At 36.1% G+C, this 21,955-nt stretch overlaps 1 protein-coding gene across 5 annotated transcripts in view; it reads left to right on the top strand.

Moving 5' to 3' along the window:
- The window catches only part of VTI1A (vesicle transport through interaction with t-SNAREs 1A), a 267,292-nt gene that overhangs the window by 38,431 nt on the left and 206,906 nt on the right, over window positions 1-21,955 (top strand). For 3 of the 5 annotated variants that reach the window (XM_041461585.1, XM_041461588.1, XM_041461586.1), the window contains exons 4-5: window positions 12,002-12,079; window positions 18,376-18,396. In XM_041461585.1, coding sequence (XP_041317519.1) covers window positions 12,002-12,079; window positions 18,376-18,396 — 99 coding nt within the window. The remainder of the gene's footprint in view (window positions 1-12,001; window positions 12,080-18,375; window positions 18,397-21,955) is intronic. The other 2 variants (XM_041461587.1, XM_041461589.1) reach the window with 1 other exon arrangement.

Raw genomic sequence — 21,955 nt, 5'->3', positions numbered from 1 at the left:
TTAAATTGCTGACTTTTGTTTTTGCTGGCATGCTCCCCAATACAAATTGAACATCTGACAAAAATCTATTTGTATGACAATTCAGTCGAGATAGGTGCTCTGTGTTGCCTAACAGTACAATTTGGGGTCCCCAAGATAAAAGTTGACTGAATGCCAAGATTCTAGTAGAGCTTGTTTGTGCAGATAACAGAGGTAATCCATATTCCTCAGGTCTGTAAATCAAAGAGACAAAGGAGAAATATGTACGCACACCTTTCTCTTTGAGATAGTGGACTGGTAGTTTCTTCTTAATAACCATGGGGACTATCCAGCCCCTGAGAAAAACAGGACCCTGAAAATTTCATATAGGGATGCCCCTGTATGAAATTAGAGTGATTGGGAGAGTCTGAGTGCTTCCCCCCTTTAGCAGATAGCGTTAAATAAATTTTTCTGTGGATCTGATTTGTGGCTTTGTGGCGATTTCTGTGCTTTCGTGGTTTTATCCGTTTAGTCAAAGTTGATCCATAATACAGTGGAGGAGGAAATCCAGCCACGAGGTCTCAACTGTTTTTCCCAGAGTGATAGAAACAAATGTGTCAGTTTTAGTGGCTATCTATGGAAATACTGTTTAGGAAAACACATACTGGTTCCTACTGATCTCCTGCAATGATTCTTTCAGGATGTAATAAATAGCTGGAATAGCCTCTTTTTGATGAGGTGTTTAGATCCAAAATGTGAAATACAAACTAGGAGTCCCAATGGCCTAGCAAACACTTTCATTGAATACTTTTTAAGGTGCTATAATTGCTTTTCATCCTTATATAAAAATATACCTCTAGTCAGCTGTGTGCATCTATGTTTCCTATTTTCCTGCTTAACTGTGGAATCACTTATGTTTTGGAGTTAATGCTCAAGTCTTGTGATTTAGTGCAGGATCCTGAATTATCAGGTATATACATCTTGTTTTAAGGGAGAAAAAGTATAAGCTGTCATCCAACAATGTTCTAAACTTTTTACATGAGTCCACTACTTCAGAAATCTTTGAAATCTGTTGTGATCCTGTGATAAAGATTGTCGTTGTCCTGTAGAACCATAGAGCTGCTCATAATAGCAGTGGACAGTGGTAATGACATTTTAAACTGAGATTATTGCATAAATTTGAGTCTGTCCTTGAATACTCAGGAATCAGAAACCCAGATATGTGCTACACAATGAGATTTGTTTTCCTTTAGTTCCTTATATTCTTTCCACGTTGGTTTTGCATGTCAGGTTCATGAGTTGGTGTTGAAACTATTATGTTTGCCATATGCTATCAAACTTTGTTTGGCTTTGTGTCAGATCATCTGTGTTTGATGCTAACAGCTTTGTTATACCAGAAGTTTCTACACTGTGCCATGCAAGAACAGCTGCTGGGGTGGAGGGACAGATGTTTGGTCAAATGGTACTGGGCCTTTCTTGCACTTCAAAGGAACTGAGCAGAAATATAATATGACTATAGAGTATAGTTCTATTTTTCTAATATGAATAATTTGAATATTTGCCATAGCTTGTTAGGAGATTGGGAAAGCAACTAACTTGTATGAGCTGGAATTGGGAAGTAATTTATTAGGTAATCTTTGTCTTATTCTGAAGCTCACCATGTAAAGATGAGATCCTCAGGATTAAATTCTTATTACCAAAATATGCTCCATGGAAGAGATGTTACAACACTCTGTGGTATAATTTAATTGCTTTTGATACTTTAATTGTTAGCTTCTTTGTTTGGAATTTCACTCCAGTTTTTTCAAGTGAAAAGTAGGATAACTTTTGAATTTAATCTTTGTCCTAATACCGAGATCTGAACATCTTTCTTTGTGTGCATGAATGCCACTCTTCAATTGCTATTTAAATAAAAGAAGTGTTATTTAAGCAGTAACCACCAAGGTTTATAATAAAGTGTGAAGCTCTTAGATATACTTCAAACTCCCTGAACTGCTGATCAACAGAAACAAGCAGCATTTACTGAAATGAAAATAATTCCATCCTTGCTCTGTTTCTTAAGATTTCCCCTTATTATCCATTAATGGCCACTATAGGAGGCAGTACAATTTCTGGACTAATTGAAGCTTTGACTGTGATAACAGCCTTTATGCAGTCTTACATCAAGTGAGACTTTCCTTAAGGTTCACACTACATTGTCTTGACAGTGAAAATCCAGGCAGCTATAAACAAGATCAATAGAAATGTGTAAGCATTGTTGGTGACAACATAGTAACCAGGACAAAACAGAAATACTCAGTGAATTTTTAGAGTTTGGACATCAGTGTTTAGTGTGAAATGAGCTACTGCCAGTACTGGTGTTGCTCATTATTCTTCGTGTGGTATGCTGGTCCACTTGGAGGCAGAATTCCTGACTATGCCACAGGTAACAGGAAAAAAAAAAGTTAGATGAAGCCTGTCTATCAGAGACACTTTAAATACCAAATATGTGTAAATATCAATATTTTCTATAAGTATACTGCCTTTCCCTTACACTGTATTATTAGGCTTAAGACTTGAGCTCTAAAGAAAGTAGGAAATGGGTTGGTATGGTTATTTTTCATATAGCTATGTATATTATTTTTTCATCCACTTAGACATGAATATTTTAACAGTTATTTTCACTGAATGGGGAGACTGAAAAATGGAGAGGCAGTATAAAAAGGGGAAGGACTTTGGGTTGATAAATTAGAGGTAGTGGATTTTCAATAAATTAGAGGTAGTGGATTAGTTACTGACTTTTATCTCAGGTAGTGCAAAGCAAGGACTGCTCATCATCAGCTTGTGATAAAACTAGAAAATGCCATGTCTGAACATCGGGTTAGTATTTTACCATATTAGCTATTGATTCAACACAGCATGAAACAACTGGTGCTGTCCCAGTAGTGCCTGGTGGGGAGCAGTGAAAGTACAGATTTACTCCCCCATCAATCTGCTGCAAACTTCAAAGCCAAATTGTGGCCACTTAAGTACTAAAATTACTAAACTCAGACAATTTTTATCTTTTTCAAGTAAGGTAACATGTCTGTCTGCAAGTGTATGTGTTCTAGAAGGAAAGAAAGGAATCTCAGCTAAATCACGTCAGTGCAAAAATAATAAATTCAGGAAGCATGAACAGCAAGATCCAAAAATTTGTTTTGATAGGGCTATGTTAGACAAAGTATTTTTCATTTTCCTTTTCATTAATCAATCATTTGAACTTATGTGCTTATAGTTCAGAATGTTTGCAGTGAAGTACACAGAATGAGTACCTTTTGGGTGTATTTGTATGCAAACCACCATAATTACACAATGTGTCTATTTAATTGTTCTTTGCATCAAGCATTATTTTATTTTTATTTAATGGTGAAGTCAGAAATTGTCATATGCTACTCTTATGGAATAGGGTTCTTCACATTGTGGTTAATATTTTTATGGATTAACTGAAAATTTCTTATTCTGTGTATTATTTTCAGAAATTAAAAAGCATAATGATATATGACTGGAAAGATGCTGCTGAGAGTGTGTGTTCAGTTGAAAAAAAGGACAGTGTCTGAAAATAGATTTTTTTGGACTAGAAAGTATTTTTGGGAAGGTTTGCTTAAGTTTCTTTGATTTAAAATAGATCCTATCAGAGTAGCACAAATGGAGGTGGGACAATTCAGCTGCCTTAGAAGCATCTCATTCTCCCTGCCCTCATTCTGAATGTCCGAAATGAGATCTGTCTTTATGGTTTCATTTTGGCTTTTACACTTGGAGTTCACAGTGGACAAAATGTATAATTTATTAAGAGATCTGAGCTCTGTAGCAAAATTGTAGTTTTAATTGGAAAGCCTAAAAAAATACTATCTTTCCTGGGCTTTGCCTACTGTTAGAAATCCAGGGAGTGGGAGAGCTGAAAAAGATGATGGTAGTGTTCAAAATGGCAAGTCGTTCAGCCCATTTACAGGTTTTCATTTACAGTTAGGTACAGACTGATAAAGGGAACTAAGTAGCAAATAGAGGAAGGAAGTGAAACTAGGATGCTTTTTTTCTGGGAAAGGAAGGAGCTGGTGGAATGTACCAGCAGGTGTCTTGTTACTGTTAGCAATGGGAACCTGGGCTCCAGATGGAGATACTGGCTGAAACAAAGGTATTTTAATGAACATTTAATGTTTTGGTTTTTCTGAGATGTTTATCATCTTTCACCATGAGCTAATTAGTGTGAACTAATTAGTTAGAAAATCTTGAGCCTCCTTAAGATTTTTTCATCCCTGCTTTAGTGTCTTTGGGAGCACTCTTCAAAAGTTGGCATTCTTATTCAACTTCCTCCCTTGGAGGAAAATGGCTCCATATTTTTATTTTCTCAGTTCATCTGCGTGTTGGTCCAACACACTGGAGTTGATCTTCCATCTCCAAGGTTTAGAAGACATTTATGTTAATTACATACTGCCACACAGCGTAAAGTCTTCAGATTACAAAACAGTCTGAAGTACATGATCGTGATGTGTAGTTGCTCCTTGTCCTCTAAATAGCATTAGTTGGATAAATGAAGCTGTGTGGTAAAACAGATTTTATTAAAAAAGGCACAAAACCAAGCTCATAGTTATAAAAGAAATCACTAAAATATATGGCTTAGGTCATTACAGCAAGGAGATGAGTTGAGATGACCAATAAAGATTTCATAAAAGAAACATAAGCTTTGTAGTGTGCTTTTAAAAGGCACTAAGAGTTCTCTGTTCCACCATTATCTTTAACAATTTCCCCTAAAAGGTAGTTTTGCAGAGAAACTTGTAATTCTTACATGCATATATTATATTTCAAAGACCTGCTGTAGTTAAACCATTCTCAAAATAAGCTTATTTTTGTAGCCTGGTTCAGCTGGTCTTTAAACTGAAGTTATTCGGATCTCACAGAGACTTCTGTAGAAAAACAGCAGCCTGTGTGATATTAGTGACTGACTTCCAATGCCTCACATGACTTTGAAAATCTGTTTTAGGGGTGAGAGTCTTCTAGGATTTGACATAGTAAATGAATTGTTTTAAGTGATCATATTGATATCCTTAAATGTTTCTTCAGGTTAGCCTGAACGTGAATTAAGGATTAATTTCTCTATCAAGAATACTTGATTTTGGCTGCTCCTATTCTTTGCATACAGATGGGTTTTTTTGAGGCCACAGTCTGGATGTGTCCTTTTTCACTTCAATTGTGAACCTATGCTCTGAATAGCAGAATTTATCCCACTTAGTCCCCCTGCACCCAAATTGATTGTCAATGTGTAGGTTACTTTGAACTGGCATCAGGCGTGGTCTTTCACCTGAGTTATCTTTATTATCAAACTGTTGTCTGAGTTGGGAAGAGAGGGCGTTCCCCCTCTCCAGCCTTGCTCTTGCCTTTTATTCTAGCACTGATGATGGAAATGGTCATAGTAAAAAGGGTCTGCAAGCTGCAAAACCTTTGTCAGCAAATTAGCCAATATGTGTGTGCTGTATGTATCAAAGCAAAAGGCACAACAGCCAACTTTTAATTCAACAATCTAAATTATCACACAGGTCTTTGGACATGCACAGGGTGGTTACAAGGAAGCAAGAGGCTTTTCAGGAAGGTGGATCTGAGCAGGAATGAATTTGTGTGATCTCATGCACAATTTAAAGGAATTTCCACTGACTGAATAGAGAAGTTGGTTAACTCAGCCAGCTAAGTAGATGTGAAAAGATGGGCTTTGTAATGAAAGAAGATAGTTTAATAATGGTCATTTGAAGGAATCCATAGAAGGGGGTTGGATGAAATACTGAAATTAGAGTACTGAAAAGCACATTACAGGAACAGACCGAGCTGTGGGTAACAGTGGACAGTGGAATAACTGCAAGTCAGCAGTGCAGAGGTCATGCATCACTGTTGGCCTACAGAGATGTTACAGTTAAATTTGCAGTATTACCCAGTCTTCCTTCCTGCAGCAGCTGATGCCTGGCACATTTTGAGATTATGGCACATGAGTAAAAAGGCTTGCAAACTGCTGTGCAGAACAGCCTAGCACTGAAGGCACCTTGGAGAAACTAAATTCTGATGAAAGAATAAAATACTGTATATGGAGGGACCAAGGTTTGGAATTAGTATGTGGTAATTCAAACAAGCAAAGATGAGTGGTTATAATAAAAAGAAAAATAAAATTGATTTGCATGCCAGGCTAAGAGGAGTTATTCCTTTTTATGGTTGGAGAGTACTATTCAAGCTTAAGCAGTACTCACCTGAAATTTACTATGCTTGGATTTATAATTGTTGTATTGCATTACTTTAGACGTTCCATAGATTTCCATAGTGATCATAGTGAATATTTGAGCATTCTCTAAAAACAGAATGAGCCAAAGGTCAGTTCCAACCTTTTGAATTTTGAAAAATCTTTCCATTTCTGGGTGATTAAGTTTAGAAGTTTGATTTCAGGTAAATAAAAGCTGCTTTTCCAAATAGAACTGTCTTTTTCACAATAGGAATCATCCTCTGTTACTCCATAAATCCACAAAAAAAGTGAATTTCAGTTCTCTCTCAGGTCACCTGTTTCCTTCCCTACCCACAGCAGGTGCAATATACCAGTTTAAGCATCTGCCTTGTTGGTGACATACATGATCCATTGGTCATGAGTTTGAGGTGAAAGTAGTTTTGTGGGCAGAAGCTGCATTTTTCACCATCAACATAACAAAATGTGTTGTGTCCTCATGGGGGTTTGCTTGACCTTCCTCCCTGCCCTCACCCTATAATGAAACTAAAAGTGTGTTTGATGAGGATTACTGAAAAGGAGATTTATGGACCTGTGACATCTATTTAAGATGGATGATAGTATCTCTGCATTAATTTCACATTAGCACTTGAAGTCTGATTTCTCTGTGCTGTTGCAGGAAGCTGCTGACATTTGGCAGAGTGGCAGAACACGGGGTTTGAGTTGTTTCTCTTTCAGAGTTGCCTGCAGCCTCTTCTCTGCGTGTGCAGGGAGGGAGGCAGCACTGGGGGTGGCTGACACATTGACTTTTGCCAGCTGACATCTACTGTTACATTGATTCTTTCAATCAGAAGTTTCAGTGGATTTGTGGAATAGTTTTTATTTACTTTTGGACAGGAATGTATTCATTTGGGTTTTTTCCTCAGTTTTCTTAAGGAAATACTTGGAAGTCCTGCATTGCATCAGGTTGTATATTAGCACAATTTTCCTGCTTCGTGCGCGCAATTGCTGAAAACTCAGCTGCTCAGGAGCAGGAAACCCCTTTGGAATTGCAGTCTGAAGCGTCTAGTCTGTTGTTCCTTGATCCCCTTTACAGATAAATATAGTTTTGAAAATGAAAATTAAGTGTAAGTTTTGAAAACCATAGTTTGAACACAATTTTTCAAATTGAACGGAAGTTACAATATCTCTTGATCACTAAGAAGTCAGTTTGGGTTTCTGTTTCAATATAAGCTTTAAGATTGTTAAATAGGGCCACTCTTCCTCTAAATTTGTTCAACTGTATCTTTTCCATTTGTGCTCAGCAAAAAATACTTAAATGCCTATTCCAAAAGGCAGAGATGAAAGAGTACATTCTGCAATATTTAGCTGTCCATTTGGGGATCAGATCACTTTTTTCACTTTGTTTTTAGCAAATGACAGAAGTGACTACTGTCAAGGAACACAAAATAAAATCTGATATATTCCCACAAATTATTTCTGGTTATGTTAATCTCAAGTATTTATTTACATTTAGAGCAGGGCCAAACTGAAACAGGTGCCTGGAGATTTTTAAAAACATTTATATGTACTTGGAAATTCTAATAGATTTTGTATGAAAACAGATGTTTGTGGATAAATAAGCCTTTTTGTTGTTTACACATATTCCACCAGAAAAATCTGTCTAATCTGTTCTTAAAACATTGAGCCTGAAAAACTGAAAGGTTGGGATAAAAGGATCTGTTGAGTCTTTTGTCTGAAATGCACCTACATTTGCTCATCTGTTTGGGGGCTGCTTGGCATTTAGGAGGGGGAAACTAATCTTCGTTCATGTATGAAAAGGTACAATACTTTATTTCAATTATTTGGCTGATTGCTGGAAGTACGTTGGAGTGAGGGGGCACTGGCTAGTTCTGGCCTTCACTAATGGGAACATTTCAGAATGTGGATGGTAATTAAAGTATAGAATGCAGAAAATTAGGCCAAAATTGAATAGAAATGAATAAGTATGTGTTCTGTTGTGCAGATGTTGGAAATAGATTATTTTGGATACCTCTTTCTATCTACATCTTATTTGGTTACCGTGCAAAATTCGGTCATACACCATGTAGATTGTTTCTCTTCCCATTACCTTCTCTGTTTTTATGTTGTGATGTATCTGTATAGGTAGTAATTTAGCAAAATATCCTGTCTGCCAGGTGTGGGAACTAGCTGATTGTATTGTAATACCAGATCATTACTTAATTCATATGCAACCTAGCCTAGCACATGGAAAGCATTATAAATCTATTTACAGTGTGGCTGGTCTGATGATAACATTGTATTAAATTCCCAGGTGAGGCAATTTAAGCAATTGCTTTGCCATGTGTAGGCCATGGAAATTAACTTCTCATATGCTTTAGTAATAGAAGAACTTCATTGGTATGCTCAGATTAGTGGTACAGCAGAATTCTTACAGTCTGGTTACGTGTACCCTGCTTCACATGTAGAATCATACAGGGGGGTGGTACTGCAGATCACAGATCTTAATTAGTTTAAGCTGAGTTAATTCATTTCAATTCTAATTTCGCTGGGCTTGCCTATGAACACATTCAGTTCTATTGGGAAATGTTAAGGCTTGGGTCAAGTAGACAGATTGTTTAAAGCCAAATTGCCAGACAGAACTGAGCAAGTGTATCTGTTTGAACAGGGCTTTAAGGAAATCACCCAATCAGTATGCAAAAATCCTGTTCATAAACCAAGAGAGATCTGCCTGGAATCAGAAATTCTTCCTTGCCAGGTCTGGGTACTGTAGTACATTTAAAACAGCCCCTGAAACTTTCTGAGTGCTGAAGTTCTTGTAGAAAGCAGCTTAACCCTTTTGTGTCTCTGTGTTTGGGCACACGCTACGCTCAACTGCAAACACATTCACTGAGCAAAACCACTTGTGGGCTTAGACTTTTTGTCTAGGTATATACAAGAAAATATAAAATACAAGGAAAACTTCTATATGTGACAGAGCTTTGCAGACAAAAAACTTTACATAGAACCTCTTAAACCTATATTGAGCTGCCCAGAAATGCCTTGGATTACAAACTCTGTAAAGCTTCTGTCTTTTCTAGAAACATACATATAAAGTACCAGTAGACAGTGGTAACTGACAACTAAGACTAAAAATGTTGACAATTTCTTGATTTGCCTGGTTAGCTTATGTATAGAAGTCATTAACTATTTATAAAATGCATTATGAATTGGGTTCCTTCAAAATGTAGCAGTGTGTGTGACATTTCCAGCTCAAACTATCATTCTTGCATTTGGCTAAAGTATATATTTATAAACATCTGATGGTTATGAAATAAAAAATAATAATAAAAAAAGTAATTATTGAGTTCAGACAAGCTGAACTAATCATGATAGCCAAATTTAAAAATGTTAAGCAATAATACTTTAATCAAAATAAGAATAGTATTTCAAGATACTGATATTTTGGACAAATCCTGAAAGAATAAATGAACACTTTAGTTCAAAGACCTTTCCTTTTATATTATTGATTCATTTGGTAGTGAAACTGTGATCAGAAGTAGTATCAAATTATTTATTGATTATGGCAAAGAGTTCTACCTAATTTTAGACAAAGCATTATTTCTTTTAATAAAATTTCTGATTTTCAGATCATGACAGATTATTACAATAAAAGAACCATAATACAAATATATTTATTGAGTTCACTGGCAATGGTAATAAAGGATTATAAAGGACCTCTAAAAATAGTACTGCTATTAACATTTGTTTCTTTCCTGTAAAGTATTCTTTTTCCTTTCTGCCATGCAGGCTCTTAAGAAAGAGAATATCATCCAGTGGTATCTTTCAAATAAATGATGTGTAATCAAGGACCATTTCAGTCCCTACATGTTATTAGGAAGCTTGTTCACTAGAGAACAAGCTCATGAAGCATCACGCTCCGTATCTCAGTCTAATAATGATAAATACATTCAACACTAACAGGATCAATGGGGCTGAGTCATTTTGTGAAATTGGGAGAAACTGTACAGTTGAACCACTAGACCTCAAATGAGGTCCTAAGACTGAATCTTAATCAGAAAAGATTATTAGATATTTATTGGTATATATTTGTAATTTCCTTCCTTGTTTGATGTGTATCAAATGAAAATAGGAAAATAATGTAATTGAGCAATCTATGCCAATTTGTTGCCTTTTTGGTGAGAAAAGAGAAAAACAAAACCTATCTCCATATGATATTCTTGCATACTGTGGAGTGTTTTAGTCCCCCATAGTGATGAAATGAATAATTTAAACAGGCAGCTCTGATACCACAGCCTGTTTAAAGGTTCTCATTTCCTTTAATGCTGTAGACTACTTTAGCTTGGTTAGTATGAAACTGTGACAGCTGAGATTTCCAAAAGATTTGGCACAATTCACCTCTTGCCGTGGGTCCGTGGTCCAAGGCTTTGTCCTTCCTTCTTACATCTGTAGCTTTAGGATCTGATGGCAAGTGAATCACAAATGTGTAAACATTGCAACAATCATGTTGGTAATGAAGGGGAGCTACACAGCATAAAGAGCTAAAATGTTTTGCTCTGAGTTGACCCATACAAGGCTTATTTTGCTGATAGGTCCCTTGCACAAAGGGTGACCCACTTACAACCTCTTTGTTACTACGGTGATGAATTTCCCTGTGCTCAGTATAATTTCTAGCATTCTTCTCCTGTGCTTCAGTCCCAAGTACAAGTTTTGGCATGATGGCCCAAGCACGGAAGACTTGAAGAGGGATTCATTTTTGAGTTCCTAGTGGTAGTCACTATCATGGCAGGGTGTGAGGGAAGACCCCATCAATAAAGGAAGGCCCTACAGCTTAGTTTTTGTTACTCTTAGGTTTCTTCCTCTGAGGTGTAAAAATTACCATAACTACTCTGAAAAGAAAAATAAATTAGACAATATGTTCAAAATTCAATCCCTCCTTTAATGGTAAGTGTGGGAGTATTAACTGAGTAATAGCCTGTTATTTGGCTAACAGAGAAATTGAAAGCTGGTGTTGTCATTGTGGGCTTCCCTATTGCTCCGTTGAATCCTGTGCTACCTTGCTAATCATCACACATTTACTTTCCAGTGCTTGGCACTTGATCTAGTTTAGAGTCAACATAATTATCAGTTCAAGAGCAAATCTGGTGCTCATAAGCTGTGAATTTACTTAATGTCCTGTCTGTCATAACAATCCCATGGATGACTGTGTCAGTTTTTGGTGTTTCCATGAACTGCTGAAGATCAGTGTTTGCTTGTGGTGTTATTTTCTCGCCTTTCTTTCACCCTTTAATTTCTGATCCTTTCCCAGCAGCTTTAGCAGCATAGAAAATGCTTGTTAATTTTCCACATCTTTAAATTGAATCAGATACATCACATGTGTTTTGTTCAGCTTCGGTTTTTGGGTTTTTTTAGATGGGAAAAGCTCAGTCTTCCTTTCCTGTCTAGTGGCATTGCTGCCATCGCTGTTACGTTGCATTCTTTTACCTGCTAGCAAGTGCTCTTCAGAAAAATGCATTTGGTTCCGGCACTGGCATTTTTTCAATATTTCTGCTGTTAATATGTATTGCCTCACATGTTACATATCTCGAGCTTCACAGAAGCTGCTTTCATTGCTGCAATGTTGAGGGTGTGACTGTCTTAGAAATACTATAGTTTTGCTATGCAGATTTGTTAAGGTACAGCAGTTGAAGAACTTTGTAATAACTTTCACTTGCAGATTTTTTTAATCGAATGGGTATCCATTAGGGGGCTCTCGAGGTTTAAGATGATCAGCCTTGATACCAATGGCTTCGGAGCTTTACTTCCTAACCCTTTTTTCTTTTTGTTTTACAGAAAAGGTCACGAATCGCCTACAGTGATGAGGTGCGGAATGAACTCCTAGGGGATGACGGGAATTCCTCAGAGAACCAGGTAGGATGCTAATCAAGAAGCCCTAGTGGGTGGCTGGAGGGTGAAGGAGGTCACTGGCACACTGGGCTTCTCAAGCTGCTCCTTAACAGCATTAGCAACAACTCATGTGGAAGTGATACTGTTTAATGCAAAGCTGGGGTCTTAATCAACTTCAAAATGTTTCTTGGAGATCTTACATTTAACCCTTTAACTTGTGATCACTGTCTGCTATCTCAAAAAAAATCTTTTCTTCTCTTTTCTTTATTATTTAGTACTTAAGAAATAACTTGAAACACGCTGTTTGCCGACAAAGCCAAGGTCTTCACCTCAAACACATGTAAAAGGAATAAAAAAGTACATAATGCAGCTTTGATAATAATGCAGTATAATTAAATCAACACTGGCAGGCAAAACAAATGAAAGTGCGCTCTCAGAATTAGGCAGTATCCCACTCAGTTTCCTTGTGTGATTCCTTCTTTAACCAGATTTTCTCTCCTTGTACCAAAAACACAAGTTGTACTAATAAGAGTGTGCTTTCATAATGCATGTTGTACTAGGATGCAGAGTGCTATCCACCTCTTTTAATGAATGAAAGCTTGATAATCCTGAGGCTTTTTTAAAATCTTGTACCCGTATTGTTGTTCTGCATGCTACAGTGAGGATCCTGAGAGACTACCGAAAACTGTGACGGCAATGCTTTATTCAGGAGACTTTGACCCACCTGTTAATATTTCTTTTTGGGATGAAACTTTTTTGACACTCTGACTGAAAGGAGAATATTTCTTTTCTTTCTAAAATTTGTGTTATCAAAGTCTTGTATTTTTGAGTTAGAAGTTAGCTGAAAGTTTTCCTACCTGGTCATATTTTCTCTTCTAACCAGAATCAAAGTTATTTTGCTAACAAAAGAAATATCGTTTAAATATTTACTTGATAAATGTGCTATAAAATAAGAAAATGAATCAGAACAGTGTTCTGAAATTTTTTGTATCTTCTGCACTTAGTACAGGCTCAGCTCAGAAAGAATAAAGACTTGGAGACTTACCTTGTACAGGGCTTTCAAAACACAGACCCCATAACCCCAGTCTTACAGAGTATTTTAAACATGATCAGTAAGTTTTAAACTCTGTAATAGACTTTAATTCATACATTAATGAAATTAGACACAGGATATATTATCTGAAGACATAAGACTGGAGTATAGCAGCTCTGATATCTTTGTGAAGACTTATATTTAAAGGACGATAATCTTCATATTTATATATGATAGAAAGGGGAGATTCCAAAATTTTTGTAAAACAAAGAGGGGATTTTATACCTAAAGAATCAACTAATGGAGAACATTATTTTTGGGAGAAGAGTTTCACAGTCTGTATGTCATGATTGTAAATGAAGTCCTGTGAAACTGTTAAGGTTCTCATTTTATTTCTCTTAAGGTGCTGCTACTTTTACATTTCAAGAAAAAAAATGTGTGAATTCAGACATAAAAGGGCAATTGTGATAAGAAGCTTTACTTATAACAGAATATCTTATGTGTAGGGATAAGATAAAATATTTTATTTTCACTTTTTAAAGAATGTTTAAATAACTGGCTCATGTGAGCACTTGCTGTGACTGATGATCTTTTTTCCAAACTTGGTGAAAGAGACATGTTCTCATCTCGAGAAGCTAAATGATACCTTCAACCATTTGTGAGCTTCAGGCTTTTTCTTCCAAATGACCACTATTTAAATGGAAGAAAAATTTGTCTGCTGAAGGACTCTTGTATAGGCTTTTAGGTAATCAAAATCCTTTTCTATAGCCCAACTTGAAATTATTTCCTCTGTACATTTTAAAGTTCTTCATTCCTTTCTTGAAAAATATAATGAAATAGCACCATAAAGGAGTCATCTAATTCCTTTAAAATATGTGAATGCCAGGATTTTTAAAATAGATTATTTATTGTGTTGTTTCAATAATAAATATCACATTCTCTTTTTCTTATTAAATATATTTATTTATACTTTTACTTATATACATGTAGATATGGGTGCAAGCAGTTAGTGCAAATACTTAGCTGGTATTGAGCTTATTAGAATGTGCAGCTTTCAAAATCAGGTGTACGTTTGGTCCTTACCAGACACTGAACATGAGACATTGTCAAGTTTAACTCCGTGACCCCAGGTTTAACATGCTTTCACTCCTATACATTAATATGTCAGTAGAAAACTTGGAGTAAATGATGAAAGGATGCTCAGGTATAACTTAAAGCCATGTAAAATATTTGAAGATGTTTCAAATGCTTGCTTTTGTTTTGTCTCATGGAAATAAATATAGGTACATGGACTGATCCTCACCCTAATATGATAGGATTTTTACTTCTCAGTCAGTTTGGATTAGGTTAAATTAATTTAACTGAAATATTGTAGGTTTGTTTTCCCCAATTCAGTCACCAGCTGTGAAAGGATTCCTTGCCTGACAGAGGAGGTGTTGAAAAAAACTTGGCAGCTCCTGTACCAGAGCACAAAAATTGGTAAAATCTGCCAATAGAAATATTGAATACTGGGTAGTCGGGGTTGTTACCCAGAGGCAGACAAGAGATATGAGTTGTTGGTCTTTGTCATTGTGATAAACATTTGCAAGATGTTGTAGGTGGAGAGAGAAGACAAAAGGAACTTAATGGTTGCTGGCTAATATGACCATATTAAAAAGTTACAAATAAAACAGATCACTATTGGAAAACTAAATTATCTGGATCTTTTTCTCATTCACTTTCTCTTTTTTTAGTTGTGTTTCAAAGGTATGATTACAGCAAACCACAGCCAAGTTATAACCTGTAATGAATAGAATGGTAGGTATAAGTTTCCAGTTGCTTTCTCAGGAAGAAAAACTGAAGTACAAAGAATAGATTGAAGAATAGGTAATGGTGATTTGTCTTTTGTCTTCTTTTTCCCAACATGTCTCCCAAAAGTAGCAGCCATTGTGTCTAGATGACACTCACAATAACTTGGAATACAATTCCCTTCTTATGATTATACCAAGATTTAACTGCTTTTACCAGATAGAGCATGTAGACATTTCCTGTTAGAAGTTGTAAGAATTATATAATTCTGCTATTGAAAGTTTCTTTAGAAATAAGTGCAGCTTGTTTTCATGAGACAGGTAGTGATATAGAGTGCTCTTAGTGATCCTAGAGTTCAGTGAAGTCATTGCTTAACATATGTTCATTTCTTCTTAATTTGAACGATGTGAATGTAGTCAGATGAGGCACTCAGAGGCTGAAAATCAAGAAATATCCCTTCTTGCATCAAAAAAAGGAAGTCCCACCTTATAAACCCAATCTCAAAAAACCACTGTGTGCATTGGGTTATTATTTGTTTTCCAAGAGTGGTCTTAAACAGACTGTTGCTTTCAAGTCTTGTTTGTCATCTTGGCCACCATTTAGCAAATCCCTTGAAAGTTTTGAGTTTTTCGGTGCAGTGATACCCTAGCTAAATTTGTAGCTTCTCTTCAATAATAATAGAACTGTTTTATGTAGCAAGTCATGTTTTTGATGAAGTATATGTTGGGTTAAATCAGAAATTTCTCTCAACGGAAGTTATGTGAAGTTCAATATTATCAACTTTTCTGAGGTGCTACAATGTCCCTTTCTCTTTTGCAGCTATGTTCATTAGTAAGTTTAAATAAATTCACATTGGGTTAAACTGTGTATCCGTATACCCATACATTCTATATGTGATTCATGGTGAACAAATATTTTGTGTCTACTTAATTTCTGACTACAAAGTTGTGATAATATTAGATTTGGGCTTGCTGTGCATAAAGTGTGTCAAACTTCAGCTACAGACCAGGGGGTGAAGTTGGTCAATTTAATTCGCCAAGATCTAAAGAAGGTCGGTATCATTTCATATAGCCCTGGCAGAGCTGATCATTACCAGACACAAATCTGTTCGTTACATGCGGAGGGTTTATAGCAAAATAAATAGACTGTCATCATAAGTTCAGAAAATTGTGTGTTCGACCCACGATAATGTGTAAAGGGCGTTTAATAGAGTTCAGCATTTATTCGTTATCTATATGCGGACAGAGACGGCGGTGGCGTTATCAGCTTTTTAAAAAAATTCGGTAGTTCTGTGTCACGTGACGAGCCTCGCGGCCACACGCGTGCGTGCACACACACACTCACATCCCATCTCGCTCCCTCGCTCTCTGTGGTGCAGTTTTGATTTTAGTCACAGCAGAAGGCTTAGCCACAAGAGATTCCACTGGTTCAAACCAGCGTAAACCAGATTTTTTTTTTTTTAGCCTACAAAGGAACAGATTACCTCTTGTATCAAATTCTGTATTGCAAAAAAAAAAAAAAAGAAAAAAAAAAGAAAAAATCTCTTTGTTTCAAAAATACTCTGATTATCATAACCTAAAATGGTGGCTGTGCATGGCTTAACGCTGTTTACAGTTTAGGAGTGAGCATAATAAAAATAATGTTTCAAAACAGAAATGTAAGGGTTACACATTTTCATCAAGAGCATTGTTAAATGGGGGAAAAATACATCTTTTGTTAATTTGAATGAATATCTTTCAGCCAATGTTAAAAAAAACCCAACCCTCTCCCATTACTTAGCTTAGCTGCAAATCCCATGCAGAGCTTAAATTCAGCCATGCAGCACAAACAAGATAGAACATTTTTGTTTGGGACCTATTGAAAAAGCAAATGTGCAGCATTTTAAAACTCTCATTGATTATAGCAGGGTGGCATGCCCGGACGGGCTCTATTGCGGGAGAGTCGTTTTAAACTTTGGCCCTTTAAGTATCATAGTCAACTGAAGAATGGTGGCCTCAGAAAGAAAAGATAGCTATGTGATCAACTCCCAGATCGTCTCTTTCTAAAGAGCCTTAATGTTTGCCTTTTTGGGGGAAAAGGGGGGGAAGAGCTGGAGAAAGACCAATTTATGATAGGCCAAGCACTTGAATTTAAGCGCTGGCTTGCCCAGCAGTGTCGTTTTCTTTATACCAAATTGTAGCAAAGTTCCTTTAGCTGGGTGCAGAAGAGCTGGCCCAGTTCAAGTCGGGGTGGTGTAGGAGTCCCCCTAATTACATCTCATTAGAGTTCTTGTCCCTTTTGGTAACGGGGGGACGTTTTAGACGAGCCATATGAGACAATAGAGAATAATGGAGGTTCTTTTGTTTCCTTCATGCTGGTGAGACTTTATTAGTAGTAAACATTCTCAGCTTACACGTGTTGAAAATTAGTGTTATGAAACTGTAGGTGAAGTATCAGCATAAACTGAGATAATTGTGTAGTGTTGTAATTTCGAACTGGAATCCGTGAGAGAACTGTAATTTTTTTTTTTTATAAAGGGCCGTTCTTGTGCATATATTTGTTGTGAGTAATTATACATTTTGTTCCAGTACAAACAATTTATCTATCTCTCTAAGGGGTGAGGGTATTACAACATAGCTTGATAATCAGGCTGGGGTTTTATTTGGTTTTATAGTAATGCTGCCAGAGCAATATAGTGTTAGTGTTAAGTTGTGTTGATTTACGAGCATAAATCAATAAATATAAATTTATATGTATATAAGCATACACACACACCCTGTTTGTGTATATATATACACACTGTGTAGTGGTCTGGATCAAGAACGTGGAATGGGTCTTTTCGGAGGGAAATATGTTTCATGTTGTTCCCTATTCCTTTGTCTGTTTTTAAATATGCTATTCAATAAATCATAGTTCTGAGACATTTAACTAAGCTGCTTCATTTTTTTTACCTAGCAGAAACCCTCAGTATGAAGTTCAATAATAAAATTAAATAATATAGTTACAGTAGAACTCAGTTATATAAAAATTGAAATACTGAAATACATGCTATAAAGATGCAGTCATCTATTAATAAGTTAGATCTGCTAGTAAAATAAGAAATCAGTTGTCACAACTAAAATATACAGAAAACATTCTGAAAACTTGTATATACAAAACCACTTCAGCTGTACAATCTTCGAAGAGAGGAATAGTAAACTTGTTTTTTTCTTTATAATATAGACTTCTATGAAGTCATTCCCCTTTATTTCATGATGGTGTCTTAGATGTGGTTTAAAAGAGAATTTCACACTATTCTCTTTGTTTAATGTGACAGTGTGAGAAAGTGATCTTTATTCGTTCAAAAAACTCTGCATGTAGTCTATGTTTAGGTTCTTTTAATGTGTTTGTCTGTGATTTTTAAATGCTAAACATGTAAACAGATAAATTGTCAATGTTAATTCTGTATCCTGTCACACAACTGATCTTTCTTTCCTGCCATTTCTTTCCTTTTTATCTTTTTTGTGCGTTCATGTTGCAGTTGATAAAATTACGTGAAGAGGTGAGTACTTTCTTGCTTTTTGTTGTCTAGCTTTCCCTTTAAAGCTGAGTTTCTAAATCTGAAGTAGATCTTTTTGTTCATTGTTGCAGGGAAATCTACACAAAGCAAAAATATTGATTACATTGCTTTAAAATATTCACTGTTGTGCCTCTTTTTCCCTAATAATTGTATACTTACATAGGAATCTCTAGATCAATCCTTAGAAATTAACATTCTTTGATAGTGGAATTTTTAAAAAAGGCACTAGAAAAAGAAGGGTGGGAAAAAACTCTATTATTTGATCTCTCCAAGAATACCATGATCAAATCAGGTACAGTAATAATCATGTTTGCATCACAAAAATCTTTGATAGGGAAAGTACATTTATACACTGGTGTTGAAAGTGAAAGCATTGCTTTGGTATAAACCTTTGCTGAAACATTTTAAAAATTACACAGTATTTCACAGCGTTTTGAATTGGGTGTGAGGTATTTAAATAGCTTATGCATTGTACTGGATATTGTACACTCAATGAAAATACAGTAGAGGTAGAGAGACCTACACACATATCAATATTTATTATTTATTTGTGAGTGCTGTAGATCTGTAGGTGTAACACTAGAGATCAGTATTCCAGAATACCTTTCTTCCAGTTATAAAATGACTCATAAATATTTAGAAAGAAGCCTGTTTTAATGGTCAGTTTCTCAAGTGTTTCAGTATATTTTCTGAAATTAATCTCTGCTTTTGCTTACTGTTGTAGCAAAGCAGGTATTTGAACTGCTATTTTTTATTATTTCCTAGTAGCCACTGAAAAGAAGGGCTAAGTCAAGTTTGCTTACAGGTCAGATTTCTGAAGGATTTCATACGGAAAGCTTGGACCACTGAAGTATTTGAATAAATATATTTAAAAGCACAAGTGTTTTAACATCACTTATTTGCCTGGTATCTTCTTTGTGGAACATGTGTGCCCAGTAATGTATCAGTAATACATACTGAACTCTGCAGGAAAGGATTTGTGAGTTTTAGAACTGGTGATGACAAAGAATTGTAAAGTAACCAGATTAAGGACAATTACAGAGAATTCTTAAAAACAGGTAGGTATTTCTGATACAAAGATTCTTCACTAGTTCCCTGAATGCTTTATTTTCCCCCTCTTCTCCTAGAGCTGATATTAATATGCAAAAGCTACAGAGTAAAAGAGTTAACAAAAAAAAATTAAATAAAATAAACATGTAACCACATGAAAGCCTTCCCACCACTGCTGAGCTCCCCTCCCCAATAGTCCCAGTATTTAAACGGATGACAGTATTGTTGCAAGGGTTTGTATAGCCTGATTTCTGAGGTTTTTCAGAAGAACAAGGTTCATTTTCTCATCCCTTTAACAGCATCTGCATGTCTGCTCCTGTGCTTTTGCAAAGAATGTAGTAGGATCATTTTTGTTTGCAAACATAAGATTATAGTTTTATAAAGATTCCTAATTTTTAAATTCACTCTGAAAATTTAATTATACGTAAAGAACAAAGCTGCTGCTTATATGCTTTTCTTTTTGAAATAGCTATGAAGACAAGTAAGAGTATTCAGGGTGTTATTGCAAAGGGCTGCAACTTGGGAGCTGTACTGAACTCAGTTATACCTTTTGGATTTTATATGTTCTCTGTGTTAGCCACCTAAAAAAAATTGACATTGCTTCTGGTAATTGTTTTCTTTTTTTTTTTTTTGCTTTTCCTTGCTAGCCTCATGAGTTACTTTTTTCCTCTCTGCATATGGTGAAAGCAGCAGAAAATAAACTAAATAAGGGGATTTATTACTTTGTCTCAAACACAATTGTGCTGGTAGAGAGAAAAATAATTTAAAACCCAATTGTTGGCATTCTGTTCTCTGCATGTAAGTACCCACTCTGTGTTGGATAAGTTGTAAATGCAATGGTGTTTTTATACCCAATGCAAAATGCACATTAAAGTTTAAATGAAGGCTAGTACAGTGACTCAGGCATAATTCTTAACTCGTCACAGAGTGAAACATCAAGGCATCCCCAATTATAGTTCTCCTAAGGAGGTATGAAGTGATCTTAAAAGAAATTGTGGTTTGCCATACTGTTTGTTAATAAAACCTGTGCTTCCTCTCATTACAAGGCTCTATTCTCGCACACTTGCCGTACACGGGCTTCCATGGAGGCTGTGTCGCTCTGTCTTTTGAGCTCCTGAGATCTCAGTTTGAATCCAGCCCACATGGAATGACTAAATCTCTAGTGATAGCATGCCACTTTGCAAAACTTCCTTATATAACTCCAGATAGAAGCTGTTTCTGAAGCTGCAAGACAGACTGAATCACCTCGCTACCCTCCTCACAGAGTGCAGGGGATACTGTGGGAGAAGGAATTTGGGGAGGGGTGGGAAGCAGTTGAAAGCATCAGCTGCTGCTACAGGGCATTGATTTCATGTCCAAAGGACAGGGTGCCTCCAAATCCAAACAATGTAAATGACACCACCCTTTATAATAAAATTAGGTTTCATTATAGAATGTCTTGGGTGGAAAGGCTCTGAAATCAAGTTAAGAAATGGCTGTGAGTTAGTGTTAGCACTGAGTTCACAGGGCTTTAGTATTCTAATTGCTCACAGTAAGACTGAACTGGGATGGTAATTTATTTTATTTAAATATGGCTTAAATGGTATAGAAAAATATACAGTCAAATGCTAATTCTTTGTTGGGTAGCTCTTTCACCTTGTGATGTGAAATCTGATTATTTCCCCCTCTCTCCCTTAACATTGCGGGATGGTGTTTTCATTTCCCGTGTACAGCCCTGTACATCTGTTCTGTGATCAGTGTTCTACTCCTTGTGCTCACTCCCAGCCTTTGGTGGTTTTTCAAGTATCTCCTCTCTAACTTTTAGGATTCTTACCCTCTAAACTACTTATTTTTGTGCCCCACACCTCCCACCCTCTTCCCCTTCTATTTTTCTTTCTTGAGAGACATTTATATGAATGTTAGGTTTCTGAGGGTTTTTACAAAGTTTAAAATACTTAACACTATTTCAATATTATTTGGAGGGGTACTATTTGGAGAAAGGCACCATACTATTCTTTTTATTTCTAATGAGCAATGAAGAGGAACCAGCAGATGTTATGAAAAGATGCCTTTTTAAAAATAATTAAGCAAAATTAACACTAATTATCTAGATTGACCATGAGTACTAAGAATATGTACCACTCTAGCTTGCTGTCATGATTTCAATTAAAGCGTTGTAGCTTGTGGTTTTAAATTTTATTAAGTGCTTGTGCTGATTATTTTTTTCTTGGTGGCCTGCCCCCCATGAATGCAAAAGCCTTTTTTGCAATTTTCTCTTAACCTATCCACTGTGTATTAGACAAGTCTATTAATTATTATAGACTGTTATTGCAGCTTTCCTGACCTTCACATTGGGTCCTATCTATGCTGATCTAAATGCATTGTTTTAATGATTTCCAAAAAAAGAAAAAGAGAGGGGGGGGAAAAAAAAAAGTAAAAAATTCAAGGCAAGCTTTGATGTGGCTTTAGCTGCCTCGATCGTCTGGCCGCATCTCAGAGATGTGTCACCTAT

The sequence above is a fragment of the Pyrgilauda ruficollis genome, unplaced genomic scaffold, assembly GCF_017590135.1.
Source record: "Pyrgilauda ruficollis isolate IOZ18807 unplaced genomic scaffold, ASM1759013v1 scaffold15, whole genome shotgun sequence".
Classification (NCBI taxonomy): Eukaryota; Metazoa; Chordata; class Aves; order Passeriformes; family Passeridae; genus Pyrgilauda; species Pyrgilauda ruficollis.
The sequence above is the reverse complement of the archived record's forward strand: the minus strand, read 5'-3'. Positions and strand labels throughout refer to the sequence as shown.